This window comes from Salvia hispanica, chromosome 5 (genome assembly GCF_023119035.1).
Source record: "Salvia hispanica cultivar TCC Black 2014 chromosome 5, UniMelb_Shisp_WGS_1.0, whole genome shotgun sequence".
NCBI classification, from domain to species: Eukaryota; Viridiplantae; Streptophyta; class Magnoliopsida; order Lamiales; family Lamiaceae; genus Salvia; species Salvia hispanica.
The window spans coordinates 23790934-23809895 of NC_062969.1; the positions used below are offsets into that span (position 1 = coordinate 23790934).

At 36.4% G+C, this 18962-nt stretch overlaps 2 protein-coding genes across 4 annotated transcripts; one reads left to right on the forward strand and one right to left on the reverse strand.

Moving 5' to 3' along the window:
* The first annotated feature begins 1420 nt into the window (after positions 1-1420).
* On the forward strand, positions 1421-4155 carry LOC125190886 (general transcription factor IIH subunit 2). The gene is made up of 5 exons (XM_048088301.1): positions 1421-1617; positions 1885-2158; positions 2657-3118; positions 3234-3606; positions 3834-4155. Exons 2-5 carry the CDS (start codon positions 1889-1891, stop codon positions 3971-3973), a joined length of 1245 nt encoding a protein of 414 aa, XP_047944258.1. The 5' UTR covers positions 1421-1617; positions 1885-1888; the 3' UTR covers positions 3974-4155.
* An 87-nt stretch (positions 4156-4242) lies between these two features.
* LOC125190885 (E3 SUMO-protein ligase SIZ1) lies at positions 4243-16145 on the reverse strand. 3 transcript variants are annotated; one of them, XM_048088299.1, is made up of 17 exons: positions 15875-16145; positions 15524-15591; positions 12814-12894; positions 12434-12476; positions 11665-11737; positions 11225-11384; positions 10938-11071; positions 10263-10331; positions 9704-9791; positions 9546-9621; positions 9099-9172; positions 8120-8227; positions 7402-7566; positions 6629-6733; positions 6409-6489; positions 5109-6324; positions 4243-4955 (listed from the first exon to the last, which is right to left on the reverse strand). In XM_048088299.1, the coding sequence occupies exons 2-17, from the start codon at positions 15545-15547 to the stop codon at positions 4816-4818; spliced, it is 2637 nt and encodes an 878-aa protein (XP_047944256.1). In that variant the 5' UTR covers positions 15548-15591; positions 15875-16145; the 3' UTR covers positions 4243-4815. The 3 variants fall into 3 exon arrangements, with proteins under 3 accessions (XP_047944256.1, XP_047944255.1, XP_047944257.1); XM_048088298.1 differs by having other exon boundaries at positions 15524-15642; positions 15875-16144; XM_048088300.1 differs by lacking the exon at positions 15875-16145 and adding an exon at positions 14383-14448 and having other exon boundaries at positions 15524-15576.
* Positions 16146-18962: the final 2817 nt, after the last annotated feature.

An 18962-nucleotide genomic window follows, 5' to 3' on the forward strand; every position in this document is an offset into this window, starting at 1 on the left:
ATTATAAGATTTGGGTTTATGTCATGTTAAGATCATTTTAGGTCATGCTTTGTTAGCATGACCTAAAAATAAACTAACTATGACCTAAAAATGTCCTACGTAGAACAAAGTCATACGTAGGGCATTTTTTAGGTCATAGTTAGTTTATTTTTAGGTCATGCTAACAAAGCATGACCTAAAATGATCTTAACATGACATAAACTCAAATCTTATAATATGACCTAAAACTATTTAATTATGACCTTCCGTGTTTTTGGTTAATTATTGACCATTAGATCATCTAATTTAGGGCCAAGATTTGGGCTGCATTTCTGGATTTAAACACATACTTATTTTGATCATCTCCCTATATATATATATATATATATATATATATGTGTGTGTGGTTTTGATCTATGAAGACCAGATTTAAATACAGAAACGCAAAATAAGATCATACGTAGGCCATTTTTAGGTCATAGTTAGTTTATTTTTATGTCATGCTAGCAAAGTATGACCTAAAATGATCTTAACATGCCATAAACCCAAATCTTATAATATGACCTAAAACTACTTAATTATGACCTTTTGTATTTTAGGTTAATTATTGGCCATTAGATCATCTAATCCTATGGCCCAGATTTGGGCTGCATTTCTTGATTTAAATGCATACTTATTTTGATCATCTCCATATATATATATATAGGGGCGCACTATGGTCCATAAGGTAAATTCTGTCAAAAATCAAAGCAAATCTCAGCCCTTGGATCCTTAGATTGGATGGTTGTGATCATAATATCCGAGCTACATTATTACAGTATAAGCGTTACATTATTAGACGAGCTACATTATTAGACTGCACAATCCACATTATTAGAGTAAATCGTGTTACATTATTAGCCGAGCTACATTATTGGACTACACAATCTACATTATTAGGTGACACGTGGCATTAATCTAACGGTTACATCACAGGATCCAATGGCTGAGATTTGCTTTGATTTTTGACATAATTTCACTTATGGACCTGATCACATCCATATATATATATATATATATATATATATGTTTGTGTTAAAATGACAACACTTCTTAAAGTAACACCATACCACCATTCCTAGCCAATCACTTGTACATGTGGACGAATAATAAGCCGCCATGTGGCAATCATAAAAATTGCTCAAGGATAAATTTTCACGGACTGCAATATCCAATACACTAGTCTGTAATTTTTCCCGACTGCAATATCAATACGCTAGGCTTGCAATCTATAGATTGCAGTCTACCGTTTATACTATTGCAGTCTCGCATATATAATATTGCGGTCTAGCGTGGTATCACAGTTTCATTTTAAGAGTGTTGTCGTTTTAACGCACTTACTATATAGATATAGATATATATATATATATATACTTTTCAGTTCTTCATTGCACAAGGTAAAGTCGGCGCTCCCTCCATTCGAATTGCTCAAAAATCCGAACTAAAATACGAGTGTTTACCCCCTAAAAAAATTGAGGAAATTAACAATTTTCTTGAAACAAAAGCCCCAATAAACGAGCAGTAGAAACTCATTTACTCATCGCTCCTTTCTTTTGAAGATCGATCCCAACCCTTATTCTTGGGTTCTTCCAGTTTGAGGTAGAAATTAAATTTTGTTTTCATACTTTGCGTTCACTCAATCGAATCTTAATTTTACTAATCCTTTAATTTAATTTTGGTTGTGTGCATTGTATTCACAAGTTTAGGTTTTTTTGCTTAATCAGTTGAGGGATTAATGTGTAGCTTAACGTATTTTTGAGCATAGTAGACTTGGTTAAGTAGTTTGTGTGAGGATCTGTGATTGTGTTTGTTTTCTCTAGTGGAAATGGAAATGTAGTTGATGAATTGGGTGTTTTAATTTCCTAGGAAAATGTCGCTTAAAGATGCAGAAATGAAGTATAACAGAGAAGATGAGGAAGATGATGATGGGGATGGTAGGGGACTTGAGGCATGGGAGAGGGACTATGCTGATGAGAGATCGTGGGAGTCTCTTCAAGAGGACGAGTCTGGTCTTCTCCGCCCTATTGACAACAAAACTCTCTACCATGCTCAATACAGGAGACGCCTTCGCACCACCACAACTGCTCGCATCCAAAAGGGATTGATCCGCTACTTGTACATTGTTATTGACCTTTCACGGGTATCTATTCTGCGTACTATTATATAGTAATTGATTGCTTGGTGTGATAAAACTATTCTTGTTACTCCCTATTTATGTACTTGGAAAATTACATATGATTATAGACAATTAGTGTGACTCTTTGATGAAGTTGATTCAAGCGTCTCGCATTCATACCATACTGAATTGATTTAGTTGAACTGTAGCTGAGGGTTAGTTCCTTCAGAGAATGTAACAGGAGGCCTTAATTGGTTTCTGGAGAACACCTTAATCATCAGTATCTGTTGCTTTTTACAAGCACACGACAATCATTTTTCTGACTGTAGCTTCCTTTGGCTGTTGGTACTGATGTTATGTTACATGGGAGTTATATTATTTTATTACTAGTTTCTAAAAATTGCCATGTGAAACTACATGATAGCCATTGTAACCTGGGCACTGAGTATTTAGGACTTCTAATATCTTTTTCAAATGGTCCTTTCTTTATCACCTTTATAATCTTGCTTTTATCAAATGTAGGCAGCAGGAGAGACGGATTATAAACCTAGTCGAATGGTGGTGGTTGCTCGACAAGTGGAAGCTTTTATCAGAGAATTCTTTGATCAAAATCCCTTGAGTCAAGTTGGGTTAGTGACATTAAAAGATGGGGTTGCAAATTCCCTGACAAGCCTTGGTGGGAGTCCCGAGTCGCATATCAAAGCTTTGATGGGTAAGTTGACAAGCTCAGGTGACGCATCCCTCCAGAATGGGTTGGATCTCGTACAGAGCCTCCTTAACCAAGTTCCTTCATACGGTCACCGTGAAGTTCTTATCTTGTATTCTGCCCTTAGTACATGTGATCCAGGAGAAATTATTGAAACAATACAAAAATGCAAGGCATCTAAAATCAGGTGCTCTGTCATCGGTCTCTCTGCTGAGCTCTACATTTGCAAATATCTTTGTCAAGAAACTGGTGGATCATACTCAGTTGCACTAGATGAGGTGAGTTGCAATTAGAATAATGTGTGTCGATGTCAATAACAATGATAAAAGTAGGAAAGCAGATGGTTTTATTAGGACATAACAATATGATTTGCTGCAAATGTTTCCTTGGCAGTTTCACTTGAAAGAGTTGATCTTTGAGCATGCACCTCCACCTCCGGCTATAGCAGAATTTGCTGTTGCAAATTTGATTAAGATGGGTTTTCCTCAAAGAGCAGCAGAAGGCGTAATTTCGATATGTTCTTGTCATAAAGAGGCTAAGGTTGGCGGGGGTTACACTTGCCCAAGATGCAAAGCTCGTGTTTGTGAATTGCCCACAGAGTGCCAAATATGTGGCCTTACCCTTGTCTCTTCTCCTCATTTAGCCAGATCGTATCACCACTTATTTCCTATAACACCTTTTGATGATGTTACACCTTCAGCCACAAATAATCCAAGCAAGCTTCCAAAAATTTGCTTCGGTTGCCAGCTAAGTCTTCTAAATCCTGGTAAGTGGTCTATCAAAACTCTGTCTCCCTAGTCTGAAATGAACTAAAATTGTGCCTGCCTTTTGCAAAAGAATTTTTTATTTATGTGGTGTCTATGATGTTGTATTATGTTAATTGCTTTTGTTCACCACTCTCATACCCATACCACAGATTTCGGCAACTTCAATGAAATATATGCGTCTAAATTTTCCTTAAAGATAATGATTGTTTGGCATAATGTGATGCAGGAAACATGCCAGCTCCATGTGTTTCCTGTCCGAAATGCGAGCAATTCTTTTGCCTCGATTGTGACATATACATACACGAGAGCCTGCATAATTGCCCAGGCTGCGAGAGCTTCCGACATTCTAAATCAGTTGTGGCCTGAGTGAGAGGACTGACATATTTTTGGCTGTGGTTCGTTTAAACAGTTTTACACTCTTCTGCCATGAGATAAAGAGTATTAAAAAAAATTAGTCTTGATTTGAGCGGTATATTAGATGAGGGTGTGTTGATTTTGATCAAATTTATTTTCGAGCCAGCTTAATGAGTATTCAATTCCGTACTGCACTCGTCCCCTTTCATAATCTGTAATCTTTTTTAATATATAGTATCGCAGCTCACTTGATAATATAGAAAACAAATAGAAATCACTAATTAAGTATCACAAAAAGCTTCTTCAATATGAAATTCTATCTCAAACACTCCACGGATGATTCGTTCACGAACAGATGAAAAAGAGGTGCTATGATACAAATACATACAAATCATTTGATGATTACAAAAGGGGTAAACCTGACTATATTCCTAAGTAAACTAGTAATAAATTTTGACAATGAGATATACAGGCTACTCTTACTCTTGTTAAGAGAATAGACGTCCTAACCTAAGCCTGAAAATAAATAGACTTCCTCAACATTACTTGAGTCTGAAACTGTAAGCGGTCAGATGTATAATTTTGAGAGATTAAGCTCCATCGGTTGCCGGATGAAGAAAAATACCAGGTACCAACGCAACTCTTAAAACTCAGGCAGCATTCATTGTTCAACACATGGCAAAGGCAACCCCTCTGGGCCAAGCTGACCATGAGTTCAACAGAAGGACCGTTTCCAAAATGTAGGTACCGTGCTTATAGGTAGCTAGCTAACTCCTTCGGCATATGTAGCTCAACATACAATGATAAACCAATCCTTCCCAAAACTACTTTGACCAGACAAGCCTGGAACAGCTCTACTCTGACTCGGTATCAATAGACAGATTAAACCTTGGTCTTACAGAACGTTTTTGACGAGGAAATGAAAAAAGGCTGCCTGGTCTTTCCCTACCAGTCTTACCAGACCCGTTGTCCTTCCTTCCAAGCAACAGAGGTGCTGCAGATAAGAAATTGAATTGAAAGGATAGTTAAATATCTACGAGGAATGACAAGGTCTTTCAGAGAGGATTTAACAAATTTGCAGCATGTACAACATTTTTTTGGGGTTATTTATTCCGGAACAAATGAGATAAAATAATAGAGCCCATACCATTATCAGCTAAAGGATCTAAGGTGGATTCCTTTGACTCCAAATGCTGCCATGAATTCAAATCATTCCCTGCTGCAGATCCAGTTTGACCCACTCCAGGACCATCGCCAAGCCTGAGAGAAATCCAGTCCTCCGTAGGAACACCGTTTGGAACTTCTGGGTGGTCTCTTGAATCAGACGGCCCAACAGTTGTCTCGGATGGACTCGTGGGCAAAAATATTTGAAGAGGGGGGTCTTTGCCATTAAATGCCAATGGATTGTCTACTAAATCAAAATTAGTAGTATTAGAAGACTGTGCAACAGGGTCAGCAGGAAGAGCAGCAGATCCCATGGCAGTCTCTGCAGCCAATGCATAGCCATTTAAAGATGAAGGGCAATTAAGAGAACCATGCTGCATTTCGACTAAGGCATCGGATACATCCAAGTCAGAACCAAATAACTGAAATCCAGGGCCACCTTGACTGCTTGATGGCAGTGACCAAATATTCATACCAAAGTCATCTTCATGAGCACTGTAAAGCCCAAGACTTGGACTACCACCATTACCCAGAGCAGGATTTTCATAATAAGAATCAGGAATTCCATGCTGTGCTGATGGAAATTGAACCTCGCCATTATTTGGTCCAGTGTTATTGTAATTGACAGCAGATGGAATTAGTGGTTCAATTTCTTCCTCGGAATCACTGAGGACAATTACTTCAGCATCAATTGTTGGTGCGGAAGCTATTTGGTCGCTAAATCCATGTGTTGAATTAATGTTCATAGAAATGGACTCATATTCCATACCATTGACCATAGAAAAATCGAGGGTTCCCCCACCATCCTGATTGACACTAGCATCTTCACAATTACCACTGCCAGTAGCACTGCTGCTCATAGGAATTATATTTTGGTCGTTCTCAAAATTTTCTTGGAGCCTATATGCAGGCAAGATTCCCTGCATATCATCTGAGTTATTAATCTCCCGCCGACCATTTTGATTTTTTGTCATCCCTAGTCGAAGACGGGCATTACTATCGGAACCAACTTCGGTTTTAATTGGCTTAGGTTCCATTTTCTGTTTAGGTTCTATCTCCATGGATGCACAGATTGTTCCGTTAGGGGAATGCCACAGGCCAAGCTCCCCAAGACCCCTATGGTCATTCTCAGCCTTAACACGCCAGGAGCCATCAGGCTTCACCTCAATCTCTGCAGCATCTTCTCCACAACTTTGCATCTGTAAAACGAAAAGAGTGTGTAATACATGTCTGAAAAGTGGAAAGAATAAAATAGTTTAACTCAAGAAAATTCATCAAAATACCTTAGATGTGATCCGGTTGAAATAGGCATCTATGATGATTTTCTCCAAAGAATAATTCTTCAAACATATAGGGCATTGCCACTACATCCAAAACATGGACAGAAAAGTGAGGAAACATTCCAAGTTCTGTAAGCAAGCCAACTATGAACGCAAAAGAACAACCCGTTTTCGAAAAATGAAACTACAAGGCCAAAAAAAAGTGGGTCTTATATATACTTGCCTTCCTTGAGCGCTGGTTCATTTCCACAAACACTTCAAGATCAAAACAGCCCATATGGGCACAGGGTTTAAATCTCCCAGCCACCTTCATTCTTAAACCACTCATCTGGCAAGCATTTATAGATTTTCAGTTAATAAACATGAGACTTCGATACATGAAGCAGAGCTACCTGGACTTTTAGCATTAAGAACTAATGTTTTCCCTTGGCAATAAAAGTGACCCTAGACTAAATCTCATCCAGCTAATCACTATTGAAGAATTTGTAGAAAGTTGGAGGTAATACGTTATGCCAGATAGATTCTGATAAGCTCAACAGTAAAAGGTAAAAAGTTTCTAAGAAAGTTTATAGTAAACTATTTGTGTTGTTATTAATACAGACAGCATAACTGGGCACGTACAGTTAGCGATTGGGCAGACATTCTCCCTTTATACTTGATTTCTTTCCTTATCAAATAATAATAATAGCAATAGCTTCTAACAGTAATAACAAAGCAGAGGAATGTATAGTAAGCACTGAAAAGGCAGAATTTCTGGGGGGGGGAATTATGCATCACATTAGTTACAAATAAGCAAGGTTTTCATGGCAGGGCTCTTCAGCAGAACTATAGTGCTAGAAGAAATATTATTGCATTTATAGAGTACTTCTTTAATTTTTAATTATGTAATGGGCAACAACATAAAATATGGAGTACTTAACAAATTTTAAAATAAAAAATTCCTCCTACCGTTCTAACATAACCAGATGTTTAAAAGTTTGTCTTGAAACTACTTACAGGACAGCGGAGATTAACGGGAATTGAATCAGCAACAACTTCGATATCACTGTCGCTATCATCAGCATTTTCAGTGGCCGTCCCACCACCAACACATTTACGTACACGATTCAGTGCATCTTCAAAACACTCCCCTTCATCCTCGCCTGGAATCATGTTGAGAACCTAGGAAAAACATGGTCAAAGTACCATTATGCCTCAGCCAAAAGAATAATGAAAATATAAGTAGAAATGTCAAAACCTTGCACAAATTCCTGATCTCACAGTTGAGAGCAACAAAGACTCCCCCATAATCACAGGGGCAAATCCAAGGATAAGGTGCCATAAGCACACTGCAAACATACAAGCTAATGTGCAATGAAAAACAAGCATAAACCGGTTTAAACTCCAAGAACACAGTTGAAACCATTTTCAAAGAAGACTAATCACGTATAGATAATCTCCGGGAGAAAGGTACACCTAACTAACCAAGTAAAAAGAAGAAATAAATTTGATTGAGTAAACAAGTTATCTTGATTAATAAAATCCCAAAGTATGATGGCAAGTATATGCAATGCAATGAGAACTAGATTGGCAAATGAGAACTAGATTGGCATAAACGTCATAAATATTCCGAGTAAAATGAGAACTAGATTGGCAAAGTGTGCCAGCCAGATTCATTACTCCCGCGCCTAGAATAACCATGTACGAAGTATTACATATTAGAAATTCAGCTGACCTGCTGCAGTGTCCGCTTCTTGACAATTCTAACTCCCACACAGAATATGCGAGCATCACATCCGCTTACAAAGATCTTATTTATTCCGTCTCTTGTCCATGGTGTAATCTGATAAGAAAAAATGTCAACAGTACCGTTCTAGAAGAGAATTTGATAATACAGGGAATTTATTAACTGAAGACGAGGTTTAAGACGGAACTGTAACAAATAGGTGATTACTGAGAAATTGAATACTACTGTGCTTCTAAGTTTTAGACATCTTATAAATAATAGTAACTACCTCAGAACTAGCAACTCAATGCTCAGTTGACGGAGATGACATTTGACAGATCATAAAGGAAAGGACTTGTATAGCTTAGACAAGACTAGGATGTATTTGGAGCTAGAAAGTAATATATGAAACTGAAGAGTGTCCATTTTAAACAAGATAACAAAGACAATTTAGCTAGTACTCCCTCCACTCCATGTTAATTGAGTCGTTTTTCTATTTTGGGAAGTTCCAACATAATTGAGTCATTTCTATTTTTGGCAAAAAGTAATCCTCTCACTTACTTTATTCTCTCTTACTTTATTTACCATCCACTTAACTGACTATTCTTAAACTCCGTGCCGAAAAGAAATGCATCTATTAACAAGGAGCGGATAGAAGTACAAATGAGGGCCATCAAAAATTCACAATAGCAGTTGAATAGTAAAAATTACTCCCTCCGTCCCACTTTAGGTTGAGTTTGGCACGGGTTTTAAGAAATGTAAAGGAAAGTTGGTGAAAAAAGATAGTGGAATGTGGGGCATATTACCATTTATAGAATATTCCAACCGGGACTCCTAAAGTGGGACACCTAAAAATGGTAAACTGGGAATCCTAAAGTGGGACAGAGGGAGTATTAGATACTCCTATGTCCTATGATTACAAACGAGCAAATGGCAGCTTAACTTTGTTTTAATAAAGAACAGAAAAAGAATTTAGCATAAAACTCACAACAGGTCCATCATCTCGGCCATTTGCTCCCAACAGCTGAGAGCCGGGTCTGTTTATAGCCCTCACCGGTACACCTATCGAATGAGAAATGCAATGTGTTTCTAAGACACAATAAAACACAAGTGTAATAGCATTAAAGAAGCGCCACATTTACATGTGAAAATAAACAAAGAGAGATGAGTATGGCTTTATTCAACTAATTTATAAAGGACGCACATCAAGCAATTCCACGACAAAACATGATAGCCTAAAAGTATTCAAGAAATCTTTCTTCAAATATAAAATTTATAATTTAGAAAATAAGGCACAAAAAGTAGATGCAAATGAAAGTATTATGTAACTCAATTAAGGTCAGAGAATAAATGCACAGCGCACAAGGACAAGGTTTAACAGGTGAGGAAAGAAAACAGTGTCATAGTCTTATTACATCTACAACTGAGGGAATACCATTGATCTGCAGATCTGCATACAGTGGCCACTGCATCCTAAATGTGACCTTGTCATTAAGAAGCATGCACCATGCCTAATGATAAATACCACACTAAATCAGCACTGAAGCAATAAACTGAATATGGAGAACAGTTACTGTTGCCATGACAACCAACCTGAATGTCATATTCTTGTTTTGATAACAAGTCTCTGTCTGACCTTAGGAGTTGAAATGTTCTCTCAATGCTCTGACTAGGATTAGAACTAAAAAACAGTAAACAGAACCATCAGATGCGCCCAATGACAAGAACAATTGCATAATATGCACAAGAAATTGCAAAATGCCAATGGAGAAGCAAGAATAGACAAAATTCCAACAGCAGACATAGAAAAAGGGCCAAACAGAATAAGAGCCAGGAATGTAACTTCTATTTTTATTTTAAGAACACATCCACAGGACCACAACTACATAAATATCATGACACCTTCACAAGGTAAACCAGGAAAATACCCAGCTTGAACAGAAATGCAAAACTATTGCAAAACACAAGGAGGACCTTAGCAATTAAAATCATCTTTTTTGAAACTTATACTTGTAGCATAAGATAGATATTTATTTCAGAAAAGAAAATATAGTAGAACATGTGATTTCTGCAGAACATAAAGGAAAAGCTGTTATGCCTGCAGAAAATTATCTATAGCTAACTGAAACTAGAAGTTACAGCAAGAACTCACCCATCTGTAGGAACATTAGTGATATTCAACTTCACTGGGAGTAGGGGATGTGCAACTGTCAGCCAGAAGCTGCATATTTAAAAAACAACATTGGAGCATTCAAATAGTTTCTGCTTGGGTAACATGATAGTTATGGTAACAATAATGATAATCATAATCAAAATGAGCATCATCACATTGGAAATAGCAGTTGCAATATAAGTACCAACAGAGATCTTAGATAGAATCAGCAATCACAAACTAAAGATGCCTCCTCATTATATGATTGTGACTACAACATTTTTAGAGTTTGAGTAACATTAACAAGTTATAAGCTGGACAGAGGACATGTTGCCAGCTTATGTTTGAATTTTTGTGCTTTTGCTTGCATAGTAGAGCAAGCAACGCAGGGAATTGTACAAGAAAAGGGTTAGTAGAGTGAACAGAAAATCAGATATGTGAATTTGGACACTGAAACCTCTGCAATTCCCAACCAAGTCCATCAAATCTTCTATTACCATCTATATGAAAACGAATAAACACAGTGGCTCCTTAACCAGTGTAAGGTAATTTTTCACGGAGATATTAAACTGACATAATGAACCGGCACAACAGGAAAAATCACTGGTAATACAAACATGAATAGGATAATCTTCTATAACAATGTACAGAAATACAGGGAAAAGTGCCACTTACGGGTCAGCTCTATTCAGTCTGCAAATTTCGCAGAAGAAGATATCTGGAGGATTTGGTAAACCACCCTCCATGGGTTTCTCAGGAATCAGCACACATGTCATATGCTGCCAGACATTACACTTGGGATCTTCACACTGCATCCATATGTAAGTTACATGAAAAAAGAGACAACGAGTGACCCATCAAGTTTGTGCCTAGAATAAATGATATTAGCAATACAGAGAAGACTTTGCAGCACACTCCCTCATTTAGTGTGCTTAAAATCCAATGATCAAAATATACATCACCTTAATCATAGAATCAGTGGGCAGCGTGCTTCCACAGAGGCAGCGTATCTTGTCCACTGGGTAAGAATCATCTATCTCCTCTTTAAGTTTCATATTGGAGTTATCTGAAACAGCTTCCGATTTTGAAGTCAACTCAGCTGACCCAGAAACCTGCATTTTTCTAACAATAGCAAAAACAGTCTCAATGTGAATTATCAAACTTGAACAGAACTCAGTAATCTGTTTTTAAAAGATGTCATTACTCTATGAACTCTGAAGTTGTAATATGTCCCTACAGTCATCTTTCAACTTTTTCTCAGTCAATCAGTTTTCTCATTTACATCATATGTAAAAAGTAGTAGTTGAATTCATCCAAAGTATGGGCAAGTTAATAGAAATTATAAATTGTGTGAGTAATAAGGGAATACAAAGCAATACAAGTCTTTACAATAATATAATACCTGTAAGTGTCATCAACTAGCTTTGCAACTCCCTCCTTCCCAATGGAATTCTTCTTGGCCCACATTCCTGAGACTGAAAAAGAATATTAGCTACACTTGTGGCATGGCTTGCAGTCATATGTTATGGTATGGTAACCCAAGTACATGATGCAAGCAAAGTTTATAACCTACCAACCTCTTATTCCTTACTTAAGTAGGAACACTGAGGTACGCGTAACTTAATTTTTGTCAAAACAAATTACTTATTCCACGCATAAAATTCAATTGGTGGGTTCAGAATAATCACTTTGTTGGTATAGGATCCAAATTTTAGCTTAGAGATTACAAAACGAAAAATTCCCAAGACTTACCCTGTTCATCTCCCTACAAAAAATTTCCAAAAACTTTATTTCCTTAACACATTACATCAACATAACATTATTGTAACACAAATTATTTTTCACAGGTCGCTGCCAGATAATAGCTGAAAGTTTAATTCATAATCAGCCAGTGAATATATAACATAGTAAAATGTACAAAAACAATTTTGAGATATAATAATGTAAATCAAAGTTACAAATCCTCCACAGTAAATCAGACCATATAACTTATTAACTTCGGCACAAAGTACTTTCAACTTACAAATTCGCAGGACAGGATGCGAAATAAGTTTGGCAGTTTTGTACAAAAAAATTTACACTTATCTTACATCCAATCAATGAAAATACCATAAATGTTAAAAATAAAACACCCAAATAAACTAAGTAACTAAAAGTCGCATTGAATTTACCTCGCTCATCGGAGAGAATAGTCAATATTCGATCTACAAGGTCCTGCGTGGAGACAATGCAGATAGAAATATCAAGCATCGGAAATAGACAAAAAGATAGAAATAGGTCTCACGCAAGACATCTGACTCAAGGTTTTCTTCCACGGTTAAAGTGTTGTTGGACATTAAATGATAGTATTAAAATAAATAGGGAACAATTAATAATGATTCCACATATGACGACAAAACGGCAAGCGAATTCAAACACAAGCTGACAGTGGTTTCTCAGCAATAAAATAATGTCAACTTTGGTTTTCCATTTGGCACTGCAGGATAGGGGTGTTTTTCATTATTTTGAATATTCACTGTTAACGGCATCAGTAATATCTTTGACTTCTAACCTGTTTCTTTCCCTGCTTTGAGAGCCCTAACTGGTTAAGAACATCCTTAAGCTCTTTTATGCGAAAATATGTTAATTTGTCCTGAAAGAAAGATTGTTTAGATCAATTACATGAAATAATATATAATCAGATATTAGTTCACATGAAAAAATTTGTAGCAAAGGTAGAAATTACTAACACGCCATATAAGTCAATGAAATTTTTCAAGGATGACCAGTTTGACCATAAATTAGTTAAAGAATAAAAAAGATGATTATTCTACCCAAAAAAGATGATTATGAGTAGTACTAAATGAGTCTACACACCGGTACACTCCCACCAGTCATTAAATCAAATCAAGCACAAATAAACACGGCAAAAAAACACAAATGGTTTTACTCCAACAGGAGTTCGGTCCAATACAATGACTTTCCAGATCCCAGCATCACACTGAAGGATTGTGCCATTTTTATTTCCTACCATCTGACCAATTAGCAGATGACCTAATGGTATAAACCATGTGAGATATATCTAAACACCAAGTATATCTCTTTGAACATATTCTGATTATCCTTAAAGAAAGCTCATCTACTCCAACAAAGCATGGAAGAACTAAGAAAGGCAGAGCCTCAAATGTTGGGAAAATCTCAAATCCACTACTGGCTCTTATAATCCACACACGGTAAATTTTAAAAATGTTGCAAGCTTAGTTATAAATATGTCCGCTCCTAAGATGGCTAGATGCACCAATATTTTCTAACATACATGGTAAAAACCCAATCTACTACAATTATTATTTCCCAATGAATGTAATTAAAAATATTAATTAGAGAGAATAAAATACAATGGGTCGAGCATTTCAGTGCATAAACAGAATGTCATGATGATCCGCTATTTGTTAAGGCATAGTTACAAATTTTCATGTTGGATACAGCAAGTTATATACTCCCTCCGTCCCATCTCTCAAGTGAGGCACTCCTTTGGACACAAGATTTAAGAAAAATGATGTTAAGTAGGTTAAGTGGAGAGACAATAAAGTATTAGAGAAAATAAAGTAAGGGAGATAAAAATAGTGTTTGTTTTTGCCAAAAAAAAGAAATGCATCACTTTAGTTGTGACAGCCCAAAATGGAATGTGAATCACTTATGGTGCGACGAAGGGAGTACTAGAATGGCTTTTCGAAGTTGAGATGCTTCAAGCAAATGTAAACCCAAGCAAATGTAGTTTCACAGAGAGACCGACAAAAAAAGGATGCTTCTTCGAAGAATAATATGATGAAGGAAAGTGAGGACTGAAATAACCCTTTAACCTTAGGAAGAAAAGTCATCAGGAAATAATGGCCACAACCAGTCTGGACTCGTTGCTTTTTATTTCCTGTATATAGCTTTTTTTCCTTTCTAAGTGTTCTGTTCTCACATCATCTAATATTTTGTTGGAGAATTACTAAATCACCTAACTGGATGCAGAGTAGTCATAATTTTCAGCTCAAGAGTTCTCTGCTAAGCAAAAAAATAAATGGTTTTATGAAAAATATACTGTTTCTTAAATGGCAATAATATTCTGCAACTAAAACACATCTGGCTTTATTACTTCAAACTGCTCATGGTCTCTTGCCAGTTGCCATTCAATTCATCCCCCTACACTTTCATACTAGACCTGCATTATGTTTACACAACATACCTTTGATATAAAGTACAGATATAGAAAAGACTAAGAAGATTTTCATTTAATAGTTCTCTGTCTATCAAACTTGAAAAATGACCAGAAGAGTAAAAGTTAATCCTATATCATTCAACAATAGCACAATATAAATCTTTCACCCACAAAATATCCTAGAAGTAGAAGTAACAGGATAACGCTTCAGCAATATTCCCCTGCAGAGAAAAAAATTCTTACAATTATAGACCAATCACTTACTTCTTATTCAAAGTCAAACCATTTAAAGTTGATACAGTTACCAAGCAAAGAAGATGATGCTATAAAGGAAGGAGAATAGCTACCATCTTTGCTGCATTCAAGGTGCTCTAAACTCAGCCAATTTTTATCATCCATTTTATAATGTCCAAGTCTTAATAAGATCATAAATCTAAGCAAATTACGAAATTTCACGCATCGTCTAGATTGTTGTCTTGTATGACAAGAATATAGGACCATTTAAGCACCGAAATTCAGACCACAGCCTTCCCCAAGAACTACACCATATCAACATATCACTTTGGATCTCCAATTAGCAGCTTCAATGGTTACAAAATCAATTTACGAGTAGTTATTAATTTTTTTGGATTTTACAGATCCTGATATGATCAGCTCCAAAGCAACTTCAAATTATAATGATCTCATTCCTTTTTTTATTGGCTATAACAATCTCATTCTTCTTTATAATTGATGTATCATTAATGTTAAAGTTGCTATTCTTTTTTAATCAGAACATCCAAGTATTCCCTCCAAATTGTAAGGGTGACTGTGATGCCCAAACACTAAACTGTAAGCATCAAATTGTGATTGAATATTTACTGCTTCGATCAGAAAAAAAGGGTCACCATTCAATTCTACATATGCACAAAGGCAACAAACTATTCATGAGGATATGATCGAGCACTATAAATTTGGCCACCATTATTATTCAATAATTGTGCTTCAATCATATCAAATTCCAAAAACGGCAGAAGAACTAACAACCATACAACGCAAAAAACAAGCAGAACAGGGACCAAACAGAATGGGAATTAACCTTGCAACTAGCCACCAAGTCCATCCTCTTAATCCCGTGATAGAAATACCTCCCCCACGGTCACTTATCTGGAGAATCACCAAATGATTGATCAATATGTCCAGCCAACAGCAACTCTCCTAAATAAAATAAGAACTGATCCGATCAAACAAAGATACCCTAATCCAAACCATCCACAACTCCACACCATCTAGAATTTACCTCAATCGAAATTCGAAACCAATAACAATTACTGACATACATATACACAAACCGCTATCAACAATTGAACTTCTTTTTATCTAAAATCTGGATAGAGAAAGCTTAAAAGAAGAGCATAAATTGGCAAAATTATTAATCAATAAAAGGTACCCGCGAAACAGTCGAGATTCTAGCTGTGAGTGCAATTAGGGTTCTAGGGAGACCAAAACGATGACTCCGATTCACCGCCGTCTCTCTCTCTCTCTATCACACACCAACAATGGTATGAAATGTGCGCTTTCATTTGACCCCAGGAATGAACCAGCAGGAAGGAGAAACTACCATTTTTTTCCCGGACGTATCGTCGGTTATCAACTCCGGTTAATCCCCGTAGAACGTCCGGGTTTCGATTGTCTGTGCTCGACTCTACATAACGACGCACTTTCTGCTTTTTTCAGTCATAGGTAATATCGTGGCAATTTCTCAGCGTTAATTCGATCGTGCAGCGGGAGTAGGTACGGATAAAAAAGGCTTGTGCTGTAGATGGCTGTACCTTAATTACATTTTTATCCATTAACTATGTAAAGTCAAGCGTACAATGCATGAACAAAAGTGACTGACGATGCACCTGATCCCAACCGAATTTTAGAGGTAGCGTTTTTAATTTTGGGGCTGATTGGATTATAAGCAAAAAAAAAAAGTTGAGGGAGGGCCCAGCAATTAACATTGTTAATTAAATTTTTTAATCTGTTTTGTATTTGGCTAATAACAACAAATAAGAGTTTGTGGTCAGATTTTGGGATTTTTTTTTGGGGACCCATATTTACGCGGTAATGTCACTTTAGGTCCTCCGGTATAGAGCGATGAATAGTAATGGCGTTTCATTTATTTGGGTGGATGGGAAATTAAATTGTCCCACCGTCCTTTTATGAGTGTTTTAGGTGTTTTTGACAAGAGTTAAAATTAAAATTGATATTGGTCTTAAGATGCACTATAAACTCGTCTCACAATTTCATCTGATTACACTAAACATTATTGTTATTTTTCATTATACCATGACTTTTCGCTCACATCTTTTACCACGTAATTAACTCAAGATCTCATATGTCACAAATACAGTAAAGGTCAAAACTGATCATGAACATATGCTCATTTTATTATTTTGGTCATAAACTTTATCTTTTGAATTTTTTTATCATGTACATTTCAAATCGGATCACAATTGGCCCTTCGTTAACAATTCCGTTAATACTTAACGGTCAACAATTTTAATCACAATTTTGACCAACTTAAGCAATTTTTAATGGGATTACCAACTCCTAATCACAATCTTAATTATTTTATGGATATATCATTTAAAATACTAAAATAAGAATATTAAAAAAAAAAGAAAATAAAGAGGAAGAAATAATTTTGAAAAAAAAACGAAAGTTCACATCCTCCTCCTTCGACGGCGCCAATGTTCTATGAGAGGCGAGCGGCGAGCGGCGAGACCAATCGAGCGGCCGTTTTTGTTCTCGATATTTTCTAAGCTGAGGGGCGCGGCGGCGGAGGCGGTCTCGGAGACTACGGTGGCAGAGGTAGCGGTGGCGCAGAGAGAGGAGGAAGAAGATCCGGTGAAATTTCAAATCGAATCGAATTTCCCCAATTTCCCCCAATTTCAATTTCAAATCGAATGACTAATTTCTCAACCTAGTTTATGATTTGATTTACGAATTAGGTATATAGACCTCACCGTCGACGGAAAGGCGTCGCTGCCATTGTACAACTCCGAGCAACGGATTGGTGAACACGCTCGTGATGGAGGGGGCAAAGAAGTTAGACTTCACAATGCAGAGCGACGACAAAGAAGTTAGACTTCACAGTGCAGAGCGACGGCGAAGACGTCAAGCTGAAGACGAAGGTTGTGATGGTTAACGATTACTATTATCGAGAATAAAAACAGCCATTCAATTGGTCCCGCCGCTCGCCCCTCAGAGAACATTGGCGCCGTCGAAGGAGGAGGACGTGAACTTTCATTTTTTTTTCAAAATTATTTCTTCCTCTTTTTTTTCTGTTTTTAATATTCTTATTTTGGTATTTTAAATGATATATCCATAAAATAATTAAGATTATGATTAGGAGTTGGTAATCCCATTAAAAATTGCTTAAGTTGGTCAAAATTGTGATTAAAATTGTTGACCGTTAAATATTAACGGAATTGTTAACGGAGGACCAATTGTGATCCGATTTGAAATGTACAGGACCAAAAAATTCAAAAGATAAAGCTTAGGACCAAAATGATAAAATGAGCATATGTTGAGGACCAATTTTGACCTTTACTCTTTACTCAAATTCTATAGCTCGTAATGCATATGAACCACATTCAGTGACGTACCCAAAAGTAAAATATAAAATGACAGAATAAGAAGAAGATTCAAAAGTGGAGGTAGGGTGACGAGTATGTTCGTATGTTGGTCAGTGGAATTTTGGTGGTATTCGTTGAAAGTTCGAAATCCATTATCGTTATGGTGTTTTGAAAAAAAAATCCACAAATAGAAACTACGGTTTTTTTTAGGTTTTTTAAAGTGTGTTTGCAGCATGTTTGGAGTGGAGAATTTACCTATTAATCTACTAAATAGTCCAATCAACCAACCTACAACATAAAAATGTATAGCTATTGAATTTTGTAACTCTATACATTGAGTTCGTACTAATATCTTGCGATTGAATCAATTAGCCATTATGCTAATGAATCAAATATATATGGACTGAAAACAAATACTAGTATATGTTTACGCTCATACTCATGGGCAATCATGATATTTTTCAATTCGACACTTCAGGGCATTTGTAATTACTCCGTCCGTCCTATTATATGTGATGATATATGTGATGATTACGTGACATTTTTAGGTACAGATTTTTAGGTAGCGATGTTTAGTAATTAAATAAAGGGAAAATAAAACACGAGTGAGAAAAAAGTAGGAGAATGTATAAAGTAAGAGAGATATAAAGTGTTATTTTTTGCCATAAAGGGAAATGACACATTTATAGTGGGTCGGCTTAAAAATGAATACATCTCACTTATAATGGGAGGATGGAGTATTAATCTAAATAGTCCAATCAACCAACCTACAACATAAAAAATAGAGTGAACTACGTAAATGATACCTGATCTTTCACTTTCGCACGTAAATGGTACCCGATCTTTATTTTATATCATTTTTGGTATCATATGACAAAAATAACCTTAGGTACCAAACATGTGATTTTTTTG

Coding starts and splice junctions, on each gene's coding strand:
- LOC125190886 (XM_048088301.1), top strand. CDS start 1,889: ATGTCGCTTAAAGATGCAGAAATGAAGTATAACAGAGAAGATGAGGAA. Junction 3,119..3,233: donor ACTCAGTTGCACTAGATGAG/GTGAGTTGCAAT, acceptor TTTCCTTGGCAG/TTTCACTTGAAAGAGTTGAT. Junction 3,607..3,833: donor GCTAAGTCTTCTAAATCCTG/GTAAGTGGTCTA, acceptor AATGTGATGCAG/GAAACATGCCAGCTCCATGT.
- LOC125190885 (XM_048088299.1), bottom strand. CDS start 15,547: ATGGACTTGGTGGCTAGTTGCAAG. Junction 9,173..9,545: donor TGCAGATCTGCAGATCAATG/GTATTCCCTCAG, acceptor CTCATTCGATAG/GTGTACCGGTGAGGGCTATA. Junction 4,956..5,108: donor AGATCCTTTAGCTGATAATG/GTATGGGCTCTA, acceptor TCTTATCTGCAG/CACCTCTGTTGCTTGGAAGG.